General features: G+C 53.8%; 1 protein-coding gene across 1 annotated transcript; it reads left to right on the forward strand.

The window, feature by feature from the left end:
* The first annotated feature begins 8,754 nt into the window (after positions 1-8,754).
* Positions 8,755-23,265, forward strand: LOC308678089 (uncharacterized protein). Its single transcript, XM_081344942.1, has 4 exons — positions 8,755-9,366; positions 18,435-18,500; positions 21,625-21,699; positions 22,907-23,265. The coding sequence occupies exons 1-4, from the start codon at positions 9,298-9,300 to the stop codon at positions 23,144-23,146; spliced, it is 450 nt and encodes a 149-aa protein (XP_081201068.1). The 5' UTR covers positions 8,755-9,297; the 3' UTR covers positions 23,147-23,265.
* Positions 23,266-24,205: the final 940 nt, after the last annotated feature.

Here is a 24,205-nt window from a genome sequence, read left to right on the forward strand (position 1 = left end):
ATACTGGAACTGGTACTCTGTGTTTAGAGGCAGATCTTTCAGCAGGAATAACGCCCCGGCATCCTCTGTCCTCACGGTCTTCCAGTTCTCCTCCCCTGCAGTCTTGTACTTTACCAGATAGCTGGAGATTGTAGCCATCCCGTATTCAGCGGGCTGAAACTTCAGCTGAATGCTGTCGTGTCTCAGTTCAGAAATCAGGAAAGGGAGAGGTTTGGAGGGCAACTCAAAGTTCTTGCTGACCAGCTCTCCGTCTTCATAAAGGTATATTGAAGTTCCTGGGGTCTTCACATCTGGGAGTGAGGCCACGACAAAGCGGACCTTCTCATTTGATCGGTTGACACTGAAAAAGTGTTGGATGGATCTGGCAGCTTGGCGAGCGTTCCGCATCCTCTCCTGGTCCTCAAACCAGGCCTTGCCTTTCTTCACCCCAGGAGTGGACCTTGTGGACTTAGCTTGTTCTTGCAAGAATCGCTCCTGAAGCCAGTGCTTTAAGCTCAACAGAAATGGCTCCTCTTCGTATAAGGAAGTGAATACAAAGGACACCACGTATAAATTTTGAGGGTCAAGAAATATTTCGTGCATCTTGTTCTGGGAAGAGATAACTTGTATTTCACTTAGAATAGTCAGATAAGATTTGACAAAATTCATTTCTTTTTTCTTGGTGTCCAGAAATTCAGAGAGCTTTTGACGGTTGAAGGGCGACTGGTTGACGGACATCAATATGTACACCAGGGTCGATTCCTCCTGCCCTCCACCCCGGATGGAAGGCAACACACTGGCCAGCTGTTTCTGGAAAGTCTGCTTGTGTTGCTTGCACAGATCTTTGAACCGCTGGATCTTTCTCTTGATCTCAGGGAAGGTCTCAGCAATGGGATCGTTGGCTAGATCGTTGCTTTGCATCTGGATTTCGTTCAGGTCCTCCAAGATCTTTTCAGCATCAAAGACTAATTCTAGGCTGATCTCACGGACCATTTTAGCTGCCTTGGGGTCCAGTTTGGTCAGCGGGTAGAGCCAGACCCTCATAGGCACAGCCTTCTCTCCATCTCTCCCTAACAATTTTGGTAGAGTTTCGTAAACTTTTATGGCATCTTTGAAAGTGACTGGATTTTTCTCCAGAGAAAAGTCTCCATGGAAGTTGCAGCTGAACCTCCGAGCATTCTCTTTCTCCTCCTCGTTTAGCTTGTCCTCTGCTTCTCCTGGGACTGATACCAGCTTCTAAATTGTAACCTGGAGACTTCCTTGAATATTTTTTACCGTCTCGTTTGTGGAAACTTCTCGGTCAAACACGAAGAAAGCCTGGGCTCCATAGAGGATGGCGGTGACCACGTGGGTGGCCGTGCCCTGCTCAAAAACTTCTGGGTAGGAGATAGTCTGGATTCCTAGATGGCTCATGGTCAGCTGCTCATACCTGGTGGTGGTTTTGTAGTGAATGGTGACTCTGGCCTGTTGCTTGGAGTTCTTGGTATTGTGAAGATACTTGGCCGATCCTCCTACTTCAACCAGCCCCCCCATGAAACTGGCCTTGAGCGATGCTGAGATGTCCATGGCGGAGGCCTTGTCACCAATGCTGTCGGACGCAATGATTCCCAATTCGGTCTTGGGCTGTGGCTTGGTGGTCAGGTCCTTCTGCAGAGAGCTGTAGTTCCAAAGGGTGACGCCTGCATGGAAGAGAAGAAGACAGGAAGGGAAATTGGAAAGCAGACTTCCGAAACGCCTGGAACTGGATAGAGGACACAGAGGGCTGGGACAATAGAGACTTCCTTTTTCGCAGAGAGGGACCTCGTTTGTTCTGTCCGGCCATCCCCAGAGGAACCACCTACCACTTTTGCAAAATAGTGGAAAATTCCAAAGGCTTTTGACCGAGTAGAGAGGAATGGGAATGGCTGTGGTAAGAGCCGTGGTGGCTCGGCGGTGAAAATGAAGGATTGCATGTTCATTTGGCCCACCGCCCAAGGTTCGATCCTCGCCGACTCAAGGGTTGACTCAGCCTTCCGTCCTTCCGAGGTCGGTAGAATGAGGACCCAGGTTGTTGGAGGCGAGAGGCTGACTCCGTAAACCGCTCAGAGAGGGCTATAAAGGACCGTGAAGTGAGTTCCTTCCCTTCCTTCTTTCTCACCCTCTCTTTTCACATCCCTCCCTTCCTCCCTCCCTCTTCTCCTCCTTTCTCTCCATCTCTTTTCTCCCTTCCTTCCTTCCTTCCTTCCTTCCTTCCTTCCTTCCTTCCTTCCTTCCATTGCTCAGTGGTCAGACAGCAAAATTGCTGTTCGATCCTGACTGGCTCGAAGTCAATACTTCCGAGGTCGGTAAAATGAGGATCCAGATCGTTGAGAGCAATCTCCTGACACTATGTTGTGATTCAGGGTCAGCCTGTGGGTTCGGCAGTTGGGTCGGACGACTCAGAGGAGGAGGGGGGTGTTGAAGACCTTGCTGAGCGGGTTGAAGATCTTGCTGATGAGAGCCCTCAGCCAGGCCCCTCCCACTTGGTCACCACGGAGACCCAGCTGTGTGAGCCTGACTGTGGATGAAGATGACCCACAGCTGGCCCTGTTCAAGGACGCCCGACGCAGGAGGCAGTCAATTAGGAGTAAACAGAGGAAGGCAATGGGGCTTCTCGGAAGGAGGCAGAGAGAAGCCACGCCCTGAACTCTATATAAGGGGAATGTGTGGGGAGGGCTGGTTTGCTGAAGGCAACTGCTCGGATAGTTCATGTTTCTTAAAGCTCCGGTTTCTTGGTTTGTCTTGTTCCGTTTGTTTTTGTAGTAATAAATTTGGCAGGCGTAATTCCAGCCTCTTGCCTTCTTGTAAAAGGGGTTGTCCCTGCCTTTTCTGCAGGGCCGGTAGCAGGCTGGTACAGAACACTGTAAACCACTTACAGAGAGCTGTAAAGTAGTATGAAGTGGTATATAAGTCTGAGTTCGAAGGCTATTGCTAGGCACCTAGAGATTTCAAGACCTGGAGAAACCATGGTTTTCGTCAGGGGTTCAGAGGGATCTTCTGGGTCCTGGCGTGCCACCCCTGGAAAGGCACCGGTGCCACAAGGTGGGAATTTAACACCCTCACATGACACCCCTCTGGGGTGGGGTGGGAGGGGAATGTCGAGTGCCTTTTATTTTAGCCATTTTCCAAACCCGGAGAGCGAATGAAGGCGAATCTACATCTCTGAGGAGAAACGTCACAGGATCTAATCTGGGTCGGTCACCAGGACCGGAGCTTTTTGCCTTTCGAGCTTTTGGACTCCATCTTCGGGGAGCTTCCCTCTCGCACAGACACGTCAAACCCGCGATGTCACGTTACGTCGCAGAATGTATCGGGACAGTTTTGCCATTGCCGGCAATGGGGTGGGCACGGCTTCCGAATGACGCGTCCGGCCAGCGGGCCGGCAGTTTTTGACACCCCTGCTCCAGCAGATTGTGCGCTGTTCTGGGGTGCGGTGTTTACAGCGCCTGTTGTCGGTGGGTTTTTTTTTAATGTTGGGGTGTGCTGATGGCTGACTCTTAAGACTTGGGCTGTTGTTTCCTGGGGCTGCCGAAGGACTTGATAAGCTGGGGATAAAACAGCACCGAAATGGGACGTTCAGACACGGACCTTTGTCCGCGCCTCCTTCGCCCCCAGCTACGAGTCTCGGCCCCTCTACAGCCAACTGGTTGAGAGGACAGGCAAAAGGTAAGGCTGGCGGGGCTTCTGGCCTTTTGGGGGGGGTGAACTAGGGGGTAGCACAGGCAAAAGACAAGGCCGGTGCGGCTTCTGCAATTGCGGGCAGCCTCAATCAACTCAGACGAGTCGCCTGTTTCCCAGGCTTCAATCACCTCCCTGGCTGTTTTTGTGCCTGCTCGGCCAACAATCTGAGTAGCTGCCCGAGCAGAGCCAGCTTTAATTGACTTTAATTTTTTTTGTGGGGGGGAGGAAACCCACCCCGGGATTGGTAGCGAGGGCTGGACCTTCTCTGTGTGGGTGGCCGAGAGCCGGATACGTATCCCCAGGGAGAGAGTCCTACTCAGCTCACCGTTACTACTAGCAGGCTGTGTGCCCAGATTGCCTCCTTCCCACCAGAGTTTCTACAGGGATGCCCACCCATCGGCCTCTCCTCCACCTCCTACCTGGGATCAGGGCATCCTTGCGGCAGTCGTACAGCATCCCCAGCTGGAAGGGGCGGCCCAGGGCTGGGGTGTCAGTGATGTGTCCTGTCTGGGCCATGCTCAGCTCCTGTGTTTTGTGGACGCTTCTGGTGTCCTGCAAGAGAGAATCACAGAGCTGGAAGGCACCTTGGAGGTCATCTAGTCCAGCCCCTTGCTCAGGAAGGAGACCCTTGAAGAAACATGGAATGATAGAGTTGGAAGGGACTTTGGAGGTCGTCTAGTCCAGCCCCTGCTCGAGCAGAAGACCCTTACAGAATCACAGAGCTGGAAGGCACCTTGGAGGTCATCTAGTCCAACCCCCCACTCAAGTTTGAGACCCTTACCGAATGACAGAGCTGGAAGGCTCTGGATAAATAAGAATGCTGCAGCCATCCTCAATGGAATGGACTAGAGTACAATAGGAGGCGAGCAGCCGTAACACGCCCCAAAATGACCCTCTGCCGCGACGTGCCCCAAAACCGGCCCTCTGCCACGACGCACCCGTACCACGCCAGGTGGCCGTTCGCATTTGGCTGGAGCCAAGCAGCTGCGCTGCGCCGCACCGGACATTTGCCACGATGCATGAGGTGGCTGTTTGCCTCCAGCCGGAGCCAAACCCCCGTGCCGGGCTGAACTGGACATTTGCCGCAACGTAAAAAAAAAGGTAAAGGTAAAGTTTCCCCCGCACATGCGTGCTCGTCGTTTCCGACTCTAGGGGCCGGTGCTCATCTCCGTTTCAAAGCCGAAGAGCCAGCGCTTGTCCGAGGACGTCTCCGTGGTCACGTGGCTGGCAAGACTAGACGCCAAAGGCGCCCGGAACGCCGTTACCTTCCCACCATCGCGGTCCCTATTTTTCTACTTGCATTTTTTACGTGCTTTCGAACTGCTAGGTTGGCAGAAGCTGGGACGCGGAACAGGCGCTCCACTCTGTTGCGCGGCACTCGGGATTCGACCCGCCAAACTGCCGACCTTCCGATCGACAAGCTCAGTTTTGGCCCGGCGTGGATCTTCGCTTCTGGCCGGAGGCAAACAACTAGCCAGCGGGGTGGATCTTTGCCGTCTCTCGGCCCCAGCCCTGGTGGCACACTCGCCTTCCGCGGCTGAGGGGCCAAGGGGACGACCGGGGCTGGCTCCGGGTAAGGCGAGCGGCGCCGGGCAGGTTGCCAGCCAGGAGTTGCCAGCCTTTGGTAGCCCAGGTGGCCAGCTAATCGGGGAAAAGGTGGTCACAGCCGGCCTTTGACTCCCAGGGGCTGCCAGGGTGGCCCACAGCATGGTGAGTAGCAGTCTACCATGGCGGGAAGAGGGAAGATTGGTGGAAGGGACCCTGCAGGTCATCTAGTCTGACCCTCCGCTTGAGCAGGAGACCCTTACAGAATGACAGAGCTGGGAGGGACCTTGGAGGTCATCTAGTCTGACTCCCCGCTTGAGCAGGGGACCCTTACAGAATGACAGAGCTGGAAGGGACTCTGGAGGTCATCTAGTCCATCCCTCCGCTCGAGCTTGAGACCCTTACAGAATGACAGAGCTGGAAGGGACCTTGGAGGTCATCTAGTCTGACCCCCCGCTTGAGCAGGAGACCCTTAGAGAATGACAGAGCTGGAAGGGACCTTGGAGGTCATCTAGTCTGACCCCCCGCTTGAGCAGGAGACCCTTACAGAATGACAGAGCTGGAAGGGACCCTGGAGGTCATCTAGTCCATCCCTCCGCTCGAGCTTGAGACCCTTACAGAATGACAGAGCTGGAAGGGACCTCGGAGGTCATCTAGTCCAACCCCCCTGCTTGAGCAGGAGACCCTTACAGAATGACAGAGCTGGGAGGGACCTCGGAGGTCATCTAGTCCATCCCTCTGCTCGAGCTTGAGACCCTTACAAAATGACAGAGCTGGAAGGGACCCTGGAGGTCATCTAGTCCATCCCTCCGCTCGAGCCTGAGACCCTTACAGAATGACAGAGCTGGAAGGGACCCTGGAAGTCATCTAGTCCGACCCCCTGCTCGAGCAGGAGACAGCGCCCACCCCTGGATCCGAAGGATCGTCTGATCACCTGTCTCCACTTAAACCCCTCTGATCTTCTCATCCCCCCTTTTGACACCCGCAGCCCCCCCCCAAGGAAGCTCACCTTCTTCACCTGGGGGGCCGTCGCCCCCAAAGCTAAGAGGACGCCCAAGATCCGCCCAAGGTGCTTCATGCTCGGTGTTGTTTCTCTGCTCTTTGACCTGGGAAGCGAGCGGTGACTCCGATCCCGTGACTCGGTCCCTCCCCTGAGTTAGCTCCAATCTCTTCCTCTCGTCGGCGGGAACCTGGCTGGAAGGAGAGTTGTTTACCGCCGGGATGGTCACCAGAGAGCGACGCCGGAAGGGACCGGTGGCCGCTCGGTCAAAGAAAAAGAGAAAACAAAAATGGGCTCAGGGACTCAACACTTGGCCCCAATGGGATCAGAAGGCATCATGCTTGTCCTCCATCGTTCGTTCTTCTGCAAATGCTAACAAAAGACCGAATCACTGAAGATGAGAGTTGGAAGGGACCTCGGAGGTCATCTAGCCCAACCCCCGGCTCGAACAGGAGATCCTTACAGATTGAGAGTTGGAAGGGACCTCAGAGGTCATCTAACCCAGCCCCCCTCCCCGGGTCGAACAGGAGATCCTTACAGAATGAGAGTTGGAAGGGACCTCGGAGGTCATCTAGCCCAACCCCCGGCGCGAACAGGAGATCCTTGCAGAATGAGAGTTGGAAGGGGATCTCAGAGGTCATCTAGCCCAACCCCCGGGGCGAACAGGAGATCCTTACAGAATTACCGAGTGGGAAGCGACCTCAGAGGCCTTCTAGGTAGGCTCTGACCTCAGGGGTCTCCAACTCCTTTCCCCCCCCTCCCAATCTGTCCACACACACACCCTCCCCACTCCTGGCTTCACCCCCCACCCCCACCCCCTTACCTTCTTTTTTCCTTTACAGTTGTTGCCAAAATTTGCTCCGAAAGAGAGGGGCAGGGCGGAGAGGGAGAGATCCAGCTGCCTTTCTACTTTCACACAACCGGAAAGGGCGGGCGGGTGAGGGGGGATGTCTGAAGGCAACGCAGACTCGCAAGCAACGACCCAGCCGCCCTTCGAACGCCGGTTTCCTTTCCAGCATCCCGTTAGAAGCCAGGAAGAATTAATAAAAAAGCAGCAGTCAAGACACTGAAGGGGAGAGAAGACAGGCCGGGAGAGAAAGCAGGGATGGCCAAGTCAACAGGGGTGAACTAGGAAGACCTCCAGGGTGCCCTCCAACTCCTGCTCCAGCGGGGGTGGGCTGGAGTAGATGACCTCCAAGCTCCCTCCCAATTCTCGTGATTCGGAGGTGGAGGAGAGAAGGGTCTCTCCTGCTGGAGCAGGGGGCTGGACTAGATGACCCCCAGGGTCCCTCCCAATCCTCGTGATTCGGAGGTGGAGGAGAAAAGGGTCTCTTCCTGGAGCAGGGGGTTGGACTAGATGACCTCCAAGCTCCCTCTTAATTCTCGTTATTCGGAGGTGGAGAAGAGAAGGGTCTCTCCTGCTGGAGCAGGAGGTTGGACTAGATGACCTCCAAGCTCCCTCTCAATTCTCGTTATTCGGAGGTGGAGGAGAGAAGGGTCTCTCCTGCTGGAGCAGGGGGTTGGACTAATGACCTCCAGGGTCCCTCCCAATCCTCGTGATTCGGAGGTGGAGGAGAATAGGGTCTCTTCCTGGAGCAGGGGGTTGGACTAGATGACCTCCAAGCTCCCTCTCGATTCTCGTTATTCGGAGGTGGAGGAGAAGGGTCTCTCCTGCTGGAGCAGGGGGTTGGACTAGATGACCCCAGGGTCCCTCCCAATCCTCGTGATTCAGAGGTGGAGGAGAAAAGGGTCTCTTCCTGGAGCAGGGGGTTGGACTAGATAACCTCCAAGCTCCCTCTCAATTCTCGTGATTCGGAGGTGGAGGAGAAAAGGGTCTCTTCCTGGAGCAGGGGGTTGGACTAGATAACCTCCAAGCTCCCTCTCAATTCTCGTGATTCGGAGGTGGAGGAGAGAAGGGTCTCTCCTGCTGGAGCAGGGGGCTGGACTAGATGACCTCCAGGGTCCCTTCCCACTCTGTGGTTCTATCATTCTGGAAGGGTCTCCTGCTCGAGGGGTGCGTGTGCGGGTTGGACTAGAAGACCTCCAGGATCCCATCCAGCTCTCTGATTCTTTACTTCTGGAAAGGTCTCCTGTTCAAGCAGGGGGCTGGACTAGAAGACCTCTAAGGTCCCTTCCCCCTCCGTCATTCTGTAGTGGCTTCCTCTTGAGCAGGGGGCTGGACTAGAAAACCTCTAAGGTCCCTTCCAACTCTCTTATTCTGTAATGGTTTCCTGCTTGGGGAGGGGGTTGGACTAGGAGACCTCTAAGGTCCCTTCCAACTCTTGTCATTCGGTAAGGTTCTCCTATTCGAGCAGGGGGGGCTGGACTAGAAGACCTCTGAGGTCCCTCCCAACTCTGTCATTCGGAGGAAGAGGAGAGAAGGCTCTCCTTCTGCAGCAGGGGGTTGGACTAGATGACCTCTAAGGTCCCCTTCCCACTCTCTCATTCTGTAATGGTTTCCTGCTGGAGCAGGGGGTTGGACTAGATGACCTCCAAGCTCCCTCTCAATTCTCGTGATTCGGAGGTGGAGGAGAAAAGGGTCTCTTCCTGGAGCAGGGGGTTGGACTAGATAACCTCCAAGCTCCCTCTCAATTCTCGTGATTCGGAGGTGGAGGAGAGAAGGCTCTCCTTCTGCAGCAGGGGGTTGGACTAGATGACCTCTAAGGTCCCCTTCCCACTCTCTCATTCTGTAATGGTTTCCTGCTGGAGGAGGGGTTTGGGCTAGAAGACCTGGAAGGTCCCTTCCCACTCTGTCACTCTGTAAGGATCTCCCTGGTCGAGCAGAGGGTTGGGCTAGATGGCCTCCGAGGACCCTTCCCAACTCTCGTCTTCAGTGATCCGGTCTTCTGTTCGCATCTGCAGAAGAACGAACGTTTTTTCTTTGACCGAGCGGCCACCGTTCCCTTCTTGCGTCGCTCTCTGGTGACCATCCCGGGCGGTAAACAACTCTCCTTCCAGCCAGATTCCGGTCGATGGGAGGAAGAGATTGGAGCTAACTCAGGGGAGGGACCGAGTCACGGGATCGGAGTCACCGCTGGCTTCCCAGGTCAAAGAGCAGAGAAACAACACCGAGCATGAAGCACCTTTGGCTGATCTTGGGCATCCTCTTAGCTTTGGGGGCGACGGCCGCCCAGGTGAAGAAGGTGAGCGTCCTTGGGGGGTGGGTGGGTGTCCAAAGGGGGGATGAGAAGGTCAGAGGGGTTTAAGTGGAGACGAGAGATCAGACGATCCTTCGGATCCAGGGGTGGGCGCTGTCTCCTGCTCGAGCAGGGGGTTGGATTAGATGACCTCCAGGGTCCCTTCCAGCTCTGTCATTCTCTAAGGGTCTCAAGCTTGAGTGGAGGGTTGGACTAGATGACCTCCAGAGTCCCTCCCAGCTCTGTCATTCTGTAAGGGTCTCAAGCTCGAGCAGAGGGATGGACTAGATGACCCCCAGGGTCCCTTCCAGCTCTGTCATTCTGTAAGGGTCTCAAGCTCGAGTGGAGGGTTGGACTAGATGACCCCCAGGGTCCCTTCCAGCTCTGTCATTCTGTAAGGGTCTCCTGCTCAAGCGGGGGGTCGGACTAGATGACCTCCAGGGTCCCTTCCAGCTCTGTCATTCTCTAAGGGTCTCAAGCTCGAGTGGAGGGTTGGACTAGATGACCTCCAGGGTCCCTTCCAGCTCTGTCATTCTCTAAGGGTCTCAAGCTCGAGTGGAGGGTCGGACTAGATGACCTCCAGGGTCCCTTCCAGCTCTTGTCCTTCTGTAAGGGTCTCAAGCTCGAGCAGAGGGATGGACTAGATGACCCCCAGGGTCCCTTCCAGCTCTGTCATTCTGTAAGGGTCTCAAGCTCGAGTGGAGGGTTGGACTAGATGACCCCCAGGGTCCCTTCCAGCTCTGTCATTCTGTAAGGGTCTCCTGCTCAAGCGGGGGGTCGGACTAGATGACCTCCAGGGTCCCTCCCAGCTCTTGTCATTCTGTAAGGGTCTCAAGCTCGAGCGGAGGGTCGGACTAGATGACCTCCAGGGTCCCTTCCAGCTCTGTCATTCTGTAAGGGTCTCAAGCTCGAGCGGAGGGTCGGACTAGATGACCTCCAGGGTCCCTTCCAGAATCATAGAAGGGCAGAGCTGGGAGGGATCCTGGAGATCATCTAGTCCAACCCCCTCCTCCAGCAGGAACCGTTTACAGAATCGTGGAAGGGGCAGAGCCGGGAGGGTCCTCGGGCGGTCATCTAGTCCAACCCCCTCCTCCTTGCAGGAGACCCTGACAGAATCCGAGGACGGACGGAGCTGGGAGGGATCGCGGGCGGTCATCTAGTCCAACCCCCTTGCTCGAGCAAGGAGAGACCCTTACAGAATCGGAGCAAAGGAGAGCCGGGAGGGATCTCGGGCGGTCATCTAGTCCAACCCCCTTGCTCGAGCAAGGAGAGACCCTTACAGAATCGGAGCAAAGGAGAGCCGGGAGGGATCTCGGGCGGTCATCTAGTCCAACCCCCTTGCTCGAGCGAGGAGAGACCCTTACAGAATCGGAGCAAAGGAGAGCCGGGAGGGATCTCGGGCGGTCATCTAGTCCAACCCCCTTGCTCGAGCGAGGAGAGACCCTTACAGAATCGGAGCAAAGGAGAGCCGGGAGGGATCTCGGGCGGTCATCTAGTCCAACCCCCTTGCTCGAGCGAGGAGAGCCTGACAGAATCGGAGCAAAGGAGAGCCGGGAGGGATCTCGGGCGGTCATCTAGTCCAACCCCCTTGCTCGAGCGAGGAGAGACCCTTACAGAATCGGAGCAAAGGAGAGCCGGGAGGGATCTCGGGCGGTCATCTAGTCCAACCCCCTTGCTCGAGCGAGGAGAGCCTGACAGAATCGGAGCAAAGGAGAGCCGGGAGGGATCTCGGGCGGTCATCTAGTCCAACCCCCTTGCTCGAGCAAGGAGAGACCCTTACAGAATCGGAGCAAAGGAGAGCCGGGAGGGATCTCGGGCGGTCATCTAGTCCAACCCCCTTGCTCGAGCGAGGAGAGACCCTTACAGAATCGGAGCAAAGGAGAGCCGGGAGGGATCTCGGGCGGTCATCTAGTCCAACCCCCTTGCTCGAGCGAGGAGAGACCCTTACAGAATCGGAGCAAAGGAGAGCCGGGAGGGATCTCGGGCGGTCATCTAGTCCAACCCCCTTGCTCGAGCGAGGAGAGACCCTTACAGAATCGGAGCAAAGGAGAGCCGGGAGGGATCTCGGGCGGTCATCTAGTCCAACCCCCTTGCTCGAGCAAGGAGAGACCCTTACAGAATCGGAGCAAAGGAGAGCCGGGAGGGATCTCGGGCGGTCATCTAGTCCAACCCCCTTGCTCGAGCGAGGAGAGACCCTTACAGAATCGGAGCAAAGGAGAGCCGGGAGGGATCTCGGGCGGTCATCTAGTCCAACCCCCTTGCTCGAGCGAGGAGAGACCCTTACAGAATCGGAGCAAAGGAGAGCCGGGAGGGATCTCGGGCGGTCATCTAGTCCAACCCCCTTGCTCGAGCAAGGAGAGCCTGACAGAATCGGAGCAAAGGAGAGCCGGGAGGGATCTCGGGCGGTCATCTAGTCCAACCCCCTTGCTCGAGCGAGGAGAGACCCTTACAGAATCGGAGCAAAGGAGAGCCGGGAGGGATCTCGGGCGGTCATCTAGTCCAACCCCCTTGCTCGAGCGAGGAGAGCCTGACAGAATCGGAGCAAAGGAGAGCCGGGAGGGATCTCGGGCGGTCATCTAGTCCAACCCCCTTGCTCGAGCGAGGAGAGACCCTTACAGAATCGGAGCAAAGGAGAGCCGGGAGGGATCTCGGGCGGTCATCTAGTCCAACCCCCTTGCTCGAGCGAGGAGAGACCCTTACAGAATCGGAGCAAAGGAGAGCCGGGAGGGATCTCGGGCGGTCATCTAGTCCAACCCCCTTGCTCGAGCGAGGAGAGCCTGACAGAATCGGAGCAAAGGAGAGCCGGGAGGGATCTCGGGCGGTCATCTAGTCCAACCCCCTTGCTCGAGCGAGGAGAGCCTGACAGAATCGGAGCAAAGGAGAGCCGGGAGGGATCTCGGGCGGTCATCTAGTCCAACCCCCTTGCTCGAGCGAGGAGAGCCTGACAGAATCGGAGCAAAGGAGAGCCGGGAGGGATCTCGGGCGGTCATCTAGTCCAACCCCCTTGCTCGAGCGAGGAGAGACCCTTACAGAATCGGAGCAAAGGAGAGCCGGGAGGGATCTCGGGCGGTCATCTAGTCCAACCCCCTTGCTCGAGCGAGGAGAGCCTGACAGAATCGGAGCAAAGGAGAGCCGGGAGGGATCTCGGGCGGTCATCTAGTCCAACCCCCTTGCTCGAGCAAGGAGAGACCCTTACAGAATCGGAGCAAAGGAGAGCCGGGAGGGATCTCGGGCGGTCATCTAGTCCAACCCCCTTGCTCGAGCAAGGAGAGCCTGACAGAATCGGAGCAAAGGAGAGCCGGGAGGGATCTCGGGCGGTCATCTAGTCCAACCCCCTTGCTCGAGCAAGGAGAGCCTGACAGAATCGGAGCAAAGGAGAGCCGGGAGGGATCTCGGGCGGTCATCTAGTCCAACCCCCTTGCTCGAGCGAGGAGAGACCCTTACAGAATCGGAGCAAAGGAGAGCCGGGAGGGATCTCGGGCGGTCATCTAGTCCAACCCCCTTGCTCGAGCAAGGAGAGCCTGACAGAATCGGAGCAAAGGAGAGCCGGGAGGGATCTCGGGCGGTCATCTAGTCCAACCCCCTTGCTCGAGCGAGGAGAGCCTGACAGAATCGGAGCAAAGGAGAGCCGGGAGGGATCTCGGGCGGTCATCTAGTCCAACCCCCTTGCTCGAGCGAGGAGAGACCCTTACAGAATCGGAGCAAAGGAGAGCCGGGAGGGATCTCGGGCGGTCATCTAGTCCAACCCCCTTGCTCGAGCAAGGAGAGACCCTTACAGAATCGGAGCAAAGGAGAGCCGGGAGGGATCTCGGGCGGTCATCTAGTCCAACCCCCTTGCTCGAGCAAGGAGAGACCCTTACAGAATCGGAGCAAAGGAGAGCCGGGAGGGATCTCGGGCGGTCATCTAGTCCAACCCCCTTGCTCGAGCAAGGAGAGCCTGACAGAATCGGAGCAAAGGAGAGCCGGGAGGGATCTCGGGCGGTCATCTAGTCCAACCCCCTTGCTCGAGCGAGGAGAGACCCTTACAGAATCGGAGCAAAGGAGAGCCGGGAGGGATCTCGGGCGGTCATCTAGTCCAACCCCCTTGCTCGAGCAAGGAGAGACCCTTACAGAATCGGAGCAAAGGAGAGCCGGGAGGGATCTCGGGCGGTCATCTAGTCCAACCCCCTTGCTCGAGCAAGGAGAGCCTGACAGAATCGGAGCAAAGGAGAGCCGGGAGGGATCTCGGGCGGTCATCTAGTCCAACCCCCTTGCTCGAGCAAGGAGAGACCCTTACAGAATCGGAGCAAAGGAGAGCCGGGAGGGATCTCGGGCGGTCATCTAGTCCAACCCCCTTGCTCGAGCGAGGAGAGACCCTTACAGAATCGGAGCAAAGGAGAGCCGGGAGGGATCTCGGGCGGTCATCTAGTCCAACCCCCTTGCTCGAGCGAGGAGAGACCCTTACAGAATCGGAGCAAAGGAGAGCCGGGAGGGATCTCGGGCGGTCATCTAGTCCAACCCCCTTGCTCGAGCGAGGAGAGCCTGACAGAATCGGAGCAAAGGAGAGCCGGGAGGGATCTCGGGCGGTCATCTAGTCCAACCCCCTTGCTCGAGCGAGGAGAGCCTGACAGAATCGGAGCAAAGGAGAGCCGGGAGGGATCTCGGGCGGTCATCTAGTCCAACCCCCTTGCTCGAGCGAGGAGAGACCCTTACAGAATCGGAGCAAAGGAGAGCCGGGAGGGATCTCGGGCGGTCATCTAGTCCAACCCCCTTGCTCGAGCAAGGAGAGACCCTTACAGAATCGGAGCAAAGGAGAGCCGGGAGGGATCTCGGGCGGTCATCTAGTCCAACCCCCTTGCTCGAGCAAGGAGAGACCCTTACAGAATCGGAGCAAAGGAGAGCCGGGAGGGATCTCGGGCGGTCATCTAGTCCAACCCCCTTGCTCGAGCAAGGAGAGCCTGACAGAATCGGAGCAAAGGAGAGCCGGGAGGGATCTCGGGCGGTCATCTAGTCCAACCCCCTTGCTCGAGCGAGGAGAGACCCTTACAGAATCGGAGCAAAGGAGAGCCGGGAGGGATCTCGGGCGGTCATCTAGTCCAACCCCCTTGCTCGAGCAAGGAGAGACCCTTACAGAATCGGAGCAAAGGAGAGCCGGGAGGGATCTCGGGCGGTCATCTAGTCCAACCCCCTTGCTCGAGCAAGGAGAGCCTGACAGAATCGGAGCAAAGGAGAGCCGGGAGGGATCTCGGGCGGTCATCTAGTCCAACCCCCTTGCTCGAGCAAGGAGAGACCCTTACAGAATCGGAGCAAAGGAGAGCCGGGAGGGATCTCGGGCGGTCATCTAGTCCAACCCCCTTGCTCGAGCGAGGAGAGACCCTTACAGAATCGGAGCAAAGGAGAGCCGGGAGGGATCTCGGGCGGTCATCTAGTCCAACCCCCTTGCTCGAGCGAGGAGAGACCCTTACAGAATCGGAGCAAAGGAGAGCCGGGAGGGATCTCGGGCGGTCATCTAGTCCAACCCCCTTGCTCGAGCGAGGAGAGCCTGACAGAATCGGAGCAAAGGAGAGCCGGGAGGGATCTCGGGCGGTCATCTAGTCCAACCCCCTTGCTCGAGCAAGGAGAGACCCTTACAGAATCGGAGCAAAGGAGAGCCGGGAGGGATCTCGGGCGGTCATCTAGTCCAACCCCCTTGCTCGAGCGAGGAGAGACCCTTACAGAATCGGAGCAAAGGAGAGCCGGGAGGGATCTCGGGCGGTCATCTAGTCCAACCCCCTTGCTCGAGCGAGGAGAGACCCTTACAGAATCGGAGCAAAGGAGAGCCGGGAGGGATCTCGGGCGGTCATCTAGTCCAACCCCCTTGCTCGAGCGAGGAGAGCCTGACAGAATCGGAGCAAAGGAGAGCCGGGAGGGATCTCGGGCGGTCATCTAGTCCAACCCCCTTGCTCGAGCGAGGAGAGACCCTTACAGAATCGGAGCAAAGGAGAGCCGGGAGGGATCTCGGGCGGTCATCTAGTCCAACCCCCTTGCTCGAGCGAGGAGAGACCCTTACAGAATCGGAGCAAAGGAGAGCCGGGAGGGATCTCGGGCGGTCATCTAGTCCAACCCCCTTGCTCGAGCAAGGAGAGACCCTTACAGAATCGGAGCAAAGGAGAGCCGGGAGGGATCTCGGGCGGTCATCTAGTCCAACCCCCTTGCTCGAGCAAGGAGAGCCTGACAGAATCGGAGCAAAGGAGAGCCGGGAGGGATCTCGGGCGGTCATCTAGTCCAACCCCCTTGCTCGAGCGAGGAGAGACCCTTACAGAATCGGAGCAAAGGAGAGCCGGGAGGGATCTCGGGCGGTCATCTAGTCCAACCCCCTTGCTCGAGCAAGGAGAGACCCTTACAGAATCGGAGCAAAGGAGAGCCGGGAGGGATCTCGGGCGGTCATCTAGTCCAACCCCCTTGCTCGAGCAAGGAGAGCCTGACAGAATCGGAGCAAAGGAGAGCCGGGAGGGATCTCGGGCGGTCATCTAGTCCAACCCCCTTGCTCGAGCGAGGAGAGACCCTTACAGAATCGGAGCAAAGGAGAGCCGGGAGGGATCTCGGGCGGTCATCTAGTCCAACCCCCTTGCTCGAGCGAGGAGAGCCTGACAGAATCGGAGCAAAGGAGAGCCGGGAGGGATCTCGGGCGGTCATCTAGTCCAACCCCCTTGCTCGAGCGAGGAGAGACCCTTACAGAATCGGAGCAAAGGAGAGCCGGGAGGGATCTCGGGCGGTCATCTAGTCCAACCCCCTTGCTCGAGCGAGGAGAGACCCTTACAGAATCGGAGCAAAGGAGAGCCGGGAGGGATCTCGGGCGGTCATCTAGTCCAACCCCCTTGCTCGAGCAAGGAGAGCCTGACAGAATCGGAGCAAAGGAGAGCCGGGAGGGATCTCGGGCGGTCATCTAGTCCAACCCCCTTGCTCGAGCGAGGAGAGCCTGACAGAATCGGAGCAAAGGAGAGCCGGGAGGGATCTCGGGCGGTCATCTAGTCCAACCCCCTTGCTCGAGCAAGGAGAGACCCTTACAGAATCGGAGCAAAGGAGAGCCGGGAGGGATCTCGGGCGGTCATCTAGTCCAACCCCCTTGCTCGAGCGAGGAGAGCCTGACAGAATCGGAGCAAAGGAGAGCCGGGAGGGATCTCGGGCGGTCATCTAGTCCAACCCCCTTGCTCGAGCGAGGAGAGACCCTTACAGAATCGGAGCAAAGGAGAGCCGGGAGGGATCTCGGGCGGTCATCTAGTCCAACCCCCTTGCTCGAGCGAGGAGAGACCCTTACAGAATCGGAGCAAAGGAGAGCCGGGAGGGATCTCGGGCGGTCATCTAGTCCAACCCCCTTGCTCGAGCGAGGAGAGACCCTTACAGAATCGGAGCAAAGGAGAGCCGGGAGGGATCTCGGGCGGTCATCTAGTCCAACCCCCTTGCTCGAGCAAGGAGAGACCCTTACAGAATCGGAGCAAAGGAGAGCCGGGAGGGATCTCGGGCGGTCATCTAGTCCAACCCCCTTGCTCGAGCGAGGAGAGACCCTTACAGAATCGGAGCAAAGGAGAGCCGGGAGGGATCTCGGGCGGTCATCTAGTCCAACCCCCTTGCTCGAGCGAGGAGAGACCCTTACAGAATCGGAGCAAAGGAGAGCCGGGAGGGATCTCGGGCGGTCATCTAGTCCAACCCCCTTGCTCGAGCGAGGAGAGCCTGACAGAATCGGAGCAAAGGAGAGCCGGGAGGGATCTCGGGCGGTCATCTAGTCCAACCCCCTTGCTCGAGCAAGGAGAGACCCTTACAGAATCGGAGCAAAGGAGAGCCGGGAGGGATCTCGGGCGGTCATCTAGTCCAACCCCCTTGCTCGAGCGAGGAGAGCCTGACAGAATCGGAGCAAAGGAGAGCCGGGAGGGATCTCGGGCGGTCATCTAGTCCAACCCCCTTGCTCGAGCGAGGAGAGACCCTTACAGAATCGGAGCAAAGGAGAGCCGGGAGGGATCTCGGGCGGTCATCTAGTCCAACCCCCTTGCTCGAGCGAGGAGAGACCCTTACAGAATCGGAGCAAAGGAGAGCCGGGAGGGATCTCGGGCGGTCATCTAGTCCAACCCCCTTGCTCGAGCAAGGAGAGCCTGACAGAATCGGAGCAAAGGAGAGCCGGGAGGGATCTCGGGCGGTCATCTAGTCCAACCCCCTTGCTCGAGCGAGGAGAGCCTGACAGAATCGGAGCAAAGGAGAGCCGGGAGGGATCTCGGGCGGTCATCTAGTCCAACCCCCTTGCTCGAGCAAGGAGAGACCCTTACAGAATCGGAGCAAAGGAGAGCCGGGAGGGATCTCGGGCGGTCATCTAGTCCAACCCCCTTGCTCGAGCGAGGAGAGCCTGACAGAATCGGAGCAAAGGAGAGCCGGGAGGGATCTCGGGCGGTCATCTAGTCCAACCCCCTTGCTCGAGCGAGGAGAGACCCTTACAGAATCGGAGCAAAGGAGAGCCGGGAGGGATCTCGGGCGGTCATCTAGTCCAACCCCCTTGCTCGAGCGAGGAGAGACCCTTACAGAATCGGAGCAAAGGAGAGCCGGGAGGGATCTCGGGCGGTCATCTAGTCCAACCCCCTTGCTCGAGCGAGGAGAGACCCTTACAGAATCGGAGCAAAGGAGAGCCGGGAGGGATCTCGGGCGGTCATCTAGTCCAACCCCCTTGCTCGAGCAAGGAGAGACCCTTACAGAATCGGAGCAAAGGAGAGCCGGGAGGGATCTCGGGCGGTCATCTAGTCCAACCCCCTTGCTCGAGCGAGGAGAGACCCTTACAGAATCGGAGCAAAGGAGAGCCGGGAGGGATCTCGGGCGGTCATCTAGTCCAACCCCCTTGCTCGAGCGAGGAGAGACCCTTACAGAATCGGAGCAAAGGAGAGCCGGGAGGGATCTCGGGCGGTCATCTAGTCCAACCCCCTTGCTCGAGCGAGGAGAGCCTGACAGAATCGGAGCAAAGGAGAGCCGGGAGGGATCTCGGGCGGTCATCTAGTCCAACCCCCTTGCTCGAGCGAGGAGACCCACCCTTTCAGACGAGCATGTGAGCCTGACTTTCTCCTCCTCTCCACCCGCAGAAGCGAAAGTGCAGGACGTGTTTGAATGGCACCTTTCAGCCCGGCGGGTTCTCGGTGCTGAGGCTGGTAAGTGCAGACGTTGCCGGAGCCTGCAATGGAAAGGAGATTAGAGATTAGATTAGATTAGATTAGATTAGATTAGATTAGATTAGATGATTAGATTAGATTAGATGATTGGAGGTGATGGAGATGGAGAGAGAGAGAGAGATGGATGGATGGATGGAGATAGGCAGACAGATGATAGAGATAGATAGATAGATAGATAGATAGATAGATAGATAGATAGATAGATAGATAGATAGATAGATTAGATTAGATGATTGGAGGTAGAGAGATGGAGAGAGAGAGATGGATGGATGGAGATAGGCAGACAGATGATGGAGATAGATAGATAGATAGATAGATAGATAGATAGATAGATAGATAGATAGATAGATCAGATCAGATGATTGGAGGTAGAGAGATGGAGAGAGAGAGAGAGATGGATGGATGGATGGAGATAGGCAGACAGATGATAAAGATAGATAGATAGATAGATAGATAGATAGATAGATAGATAGATAGATCAGATCAGATGATTGGAGGTAGAGAGATGGAGAGAGAGAGAGAGATGGATGGATGGATGGAGATAGGCAGACAGATGATAGAGATAGATAGATAGATAGATAGATAGATAGATAGATAGATCAGATGATTGGAGGTAGAGAGATGGAGAGAGAGAGAGAGATGGATGGATGGATGGAGATAGGCAGACAGATGATAGAGATAGATAGATAGATAGATAGATAGATAGATAGATAGATAGATAGATAGATAGATAGATCAGATGATTGGAGGTAGAGAGATGGAGAGAGAGAGAGAGATGGATGGATGGATGGAGATAGGCAGACAGATGATAGAGATAGATAGATAGATAGATAGATAGATAGATAGATAGATAGATCAGATGATTGGAGGTAGAGAGATGGAGAGAGAGAGAGAGATGGATGGATGGATGGAGATAGGCAGACAGATGATAGAGATAGATAGATAGATAGATAGATAGATAGATAGATAGATAGATAGATAGATAGATAGATCAGATCAGATCAGATGATTGGAGGTAGAGAGATGGAGAGAGAGAGAGAGATGGATGGATGGATGGAGATAGGCAGACAGATGATAGAGATAGATAGATAGATAGATAGATAGATAGATAGATAGATAGATCAGATCAGATCAGATGATTGGAGGTAGAGAGATGGAGAGAGAGAGAGAGATGGATGGATGGATGGAGATAGGCAGACAGATGATAGAGATAGATAGATAGATAGATAGATAGATAGATAGATAGATAGATAGATGATGGAGATAGATAGATAGATAGATAGATAGATAGATAGATAGATAGATAGATAGATCAGATCAGATCAGATCAGATCAGATCAGATGATTGGAGGTAGAGAGATGGAGAGAGAGAGATGGATGGATGGAGATAGGCAGACAGATGATGTAGATAGATAGATAGATAGATAAATAGATAGATAGATAGATAGATCAGATCAGATCAGATGATTGGAGGTAGAGAGATGGAGAGAGAGAGAGAGATGGATGGATGGATGGAGATAGGCAGACAGATGATAGAGATAGATAGATAGATAGATAGATAGATAGATAGATAGATAGATCAGATCAGATGATTGGAGGTAGAGAGATGGAGAGAGAGAGAGATGGATGGATGGAGATAGGCAGACATATAAAAAATTTAAAATTTGTTTTTAACTTTTGTATTTTGGTTTTTTAATCACCCTGTAAACCGCCCTGAGTCCTTCGGGAAAGGGCGGTATATAAATGTAATAAAATAAATAAATAAATAAATAAATATAGATGATAGAGATAGATAGATATAGAAAGATAGATTGATAGATATAGATAGAAAGAAAGAAAAAGAGAAAAAGAAAGAAAGAAAGAAAGAAAGAAAGAAAGAAAGAAAGAAGAAAGAAAGAAAGAAAGAAGAAGGAAGGGATGGAGAAAGAGATAGAGATGATGGATGGATGAAGAGACGGACATATAGATAGATGATAGATAGATAGATGATAGATAGATATATGATAGATAGATAGATAGATAGATATAGATAGATAGAAATAAAGAAAAAGAGAAAGAAAGAAAGAAAGAAAGAAAGAAAGAAAAAGAAAGAAAGAAAGAAAGAAAGAAAGAGAAAGAAAGAAAGAAAGAAAAGAAAGAAGAAGGAAGGGATGGAGAAAGAGATAGAGATGATGGATGGATGAAGAGACGGACATATAGATAGATGATAGATAGATACATGATAGATAGATATATGATAGATAGATATATGATAGATAGATAGATAGATATAGATAGATAGAAATAAAGAAAAAGAGAGAAAGAAAGAAAAAGAAAGAAAGAAAGAAAGAAAGAAAGAAAGAAAGAGAAAGAAAGAAAGAAGGAAGGGATGGAGAAAGAGATAGAGATGATGGATGGATGAAGAGAGGACATATAGATAGATGATAGATAGATAGATGATAGATAGATAGATGATAGATAGATAGATGATAGATAGATAGATAGATATAGATAGATATAAAGAAAAAGAGAAAAAGAAAGAAAGAAAAAGAAAAGAAAGAAAGAAAAGGAAGGAAGGAAGGAAGGAAGGAAGGAAGGGAAGGGATGGAGAAAGAGATAGAGATGATGGATGGATGAAGAGACTGACATATAGATAGATGATAGATAGATGATAGATAGATGGTAGATAGAACGAAAGAGAAAGAAAAAGAAAGAGGAAGAAAGAAATGGATGGAGAGAGAGATAGAGAGATGATGGATGGAGGGAGATAGACTGACAGATACATGATGGATGGAAATAGAAAGAAAGAAAAAGAAAGGATGGATGGAGACAATTGGATAGATAGACGATGGAGATAGATAAGCGATAGACGGATAGAAGAAAGAAAGAAAAAGATGACGGAGGGAGGTAGATTGACCAGGTCGAGCGAGCGAGCGAGCGACGGAGAGAGAGACAGATACGGATGGCCACAGAGACAGTAGACTGAGGGACGATTGGTTGGAAGCAGAGAGGAACAGATGATGAGATGATACAGAACGGGACAGAACGCAACCGAAGAGAACAGAACAGAGGGCATTCCCACGAGCCTCCTCAGCTCTCTTAACGTCCCTTTCGCTTTCTGCAGGGTAGAGAGCCGGAGACGGCCATTTTCAACCTAACGGAGGCTTTCACCCTGCCAACCCTGGAATTTGGCAAGTTGGTATGTTACGCGGTGGAGGAGCTGGAAGGGGAGGGTGGGGGAGAATTTGAAGGGTTCCTCCGCTCTGCCCCAACCCTACTCTTGGGACGCGGTCACTCTCCGTAAGGCCCTTTCTTACGAGTAGGCGTGAACATGAGTGGAGGAAGGGAAGGGTCATCCTAGAAACTCAGCGCCGGAAGGGACCTCGGAGGTCATCTAGTCCAACCCCCTGCTCGAGCCACCGTCTTTGACCGTTTTGACAACCCGCCTGGAATTCTGGGAGTAGACGTCTACCCCGTCTCAACCTCGCGGAGGTTGAGAATCACCAGTTCTTTGGAAGCCGTTCTTTGGAGCCCTCCAGCTGGCCTGCTTTAAGAGGGGAGGACTTCGATTCCCAGAATCCCCCAGCCGGCCTGCTTTAAGAGGGGAGGACTTCGATTCCCAGAATCCCCCAGCCGGCCTGCTTTAAGAGGGGAGGAGTTCGATTCCCAGAATCCCCCAGCCGGCCTGCTTTAAGAGGGGAGGACTTTGATTCCCAGAATCCCCCAGCCGGCCTGCTTTAAGAGGGGAGGATTTCCACTCCCAGAATCCCCCAGCCGGCCTGCTTTAAGAGGGGAGGACTTTGATTCCCAGAATCCCCCAGCCGGCCTGCTTTAAGAGGGGAGGACTTTGATTCCCAGAATCCCCCAGCCGGCCTGCCTTAAGAGGGGAGGACTTCCACTGCCAGAATCCCCCAGCTGGCCTGCTTTAAGAGGGAAGGACTTTGATTCCCAGAATCCCCCAGCCGGCCTGCTTTAAGAGGGAAGGACTTCGATTCCCAGAATCCCCCAGCCGGCCTGCTTTAAGGGGAGGACTTCCACTCCCAGAATCCCCTAGCCAGCATGCTTTAAGAGTGGAGGACTTCAACTCCCAGAATTCCCCAGTCATCATGCTTTAATAGGGCTGGACGTCAACTCCCAGAATTCCCCAGCCGGCATGCCTTAAGAGGGGAGGACTTCAACTCCCAGAATCCCCCAGCCGGGATCCTTTAAGAGGGGAGGACTTCAACTCCCAGAATCCCCCAGCCGGGATCCTTTAAGAGGGAAGGACTTCCACTGCCAGAATCCCCCAGTCATCATGCTTTAATAGGGCTGGACTTCAACTCCCAGAATTCCCCAGCCGGCACGCCTTAAGAGGGGAGGACTTCCCCTCCCAGAATCCCCCAGCCAGCTGTCTTTTTCCCCTGCAGCTTGAGACAAGGCTGTACGTGAGGACCAAACGGGAATCCTTGATCCCGCGCCGAGGGAGGAAGCGGATTGGCCCCAGGCCTACCTGCCGAGGTTGTTATTCCTGGTTGACCATTGTGGCTCCACCCGGACCGGAGATCGACAACGGGACTTTGGTGGCTCCACCCGGACAGGAGACCCACAACGGGACTTCGAGCCAGAGCTTCTCGGAGTCGGAGGAACGCTCGAGCGAAGGGGATTAGCCCCCCCCCCGATCTCACCTCCTGGGGTCCCCCAATCCAAGGTGGACCCCAAGGAGCCTCTTGACCCATCTCATGTGTGAAATTAACCCCGAAGGAAAAAAAATGCAATAAAAGGAAAAGGCTGGAAAAGAGGGAGAAACGTGCTCTTTCTTTCTTCCTTTCGACGCGCCCCTCTGTGTGTGTGTGTGTGTGTGTGTGTTGTGCGTTTAAAAAGCGGATTGGGCCCCAATCTACTCATCCAATCTACTCTACTCTACTCTACTCTACTCTACTCTAACTCTACTCTACTCTACTCTACTCTACTCTACTCTATTCTATTCTATTCTATTCTATATTCTATTCTATTCTATATTCCATTCTATATACTATATCCTAAATTCTATTCTATTCTGTTCTATTCTGTTCTATTCTGTTCTATTCTATTCTATTCTATTCTATTCTATTCTATTCTATTCTATTCTATTCTATTCTATTCTATTCTATTCTATTCTATTCTATTCCATTCCATTCCATTCCATTCCATTCCATTCCATTCCATTCCATTCCATATTTTTTATTCTATTCTATTCTATTCTATTCTATTCTATTCTATTCTATTCTATTCTATTCTATTCTATTCTATTCTACTCGACTCGACTCGACTCGACTCTATTTATTCTATTCTATTCTATTCTATTCTATTCTATTCTATTCTATTCTATTCTATTCTATTCTATTCTATTCTATTCTATTCTATTCTATTCCATTCCATTCCATTCCATTCCATTCCATTCCATTCCATTCCATTCCATATTTTTTATTCTATTCTATTCTATTCTATTCTATTCTATTCTATTCTATTCTATTCTATTCTATTCTATTCTATTCTACTCGACTCGACTCGACTCGACTCTATTTATTCTATTCTATTCTATTCTATTCTATTCTATTCTATTCTATTCTATTCTATTCTATTCTATTCTATTCTATTCTATTCTATTCCATTCCATTCCATTCCATACTTTTTATTCTATTCTATTCTATTCTATTCTATTCTATTCTATTCTATTCTATTCTATT

The sequence above is a fragment of the Vipera berus genome (assembly GCF_964194415.1).
Source record: "Vipera berus genome assembly, chromosome: Z".
NCBI classification, from domain to species: domain Eukaryota; kingdom Metazoa; phylum Chordata; class Lepidosauria; order Squamata; family Viperidae; genus Vipera; species Vipera berus.

Coding starts and splice junctions, on each gene's coding strand:
- LOC308678089 (XM_081344942.1), top strand. CDS start 9,298: ATGAAGCACCTTTGGCTGATCTTGGGCATCCTCTTAGCTTTGGGGGCG. Junction 9,367..18,434: donor CGGCCGCCCAGGTGAAGAAG/GTGAGCGTCCTT, acceptor CTCCACCCGCAG/AAGCGAAAGTGCAGGACGTG. Junction 21,700..22,906: donor CCCTGGAATTTGGCAAGTTG/GTATGTTACGCG, acceptor TTTCCCCTGCAG/CTTGAGACAAGGCTGTACGT.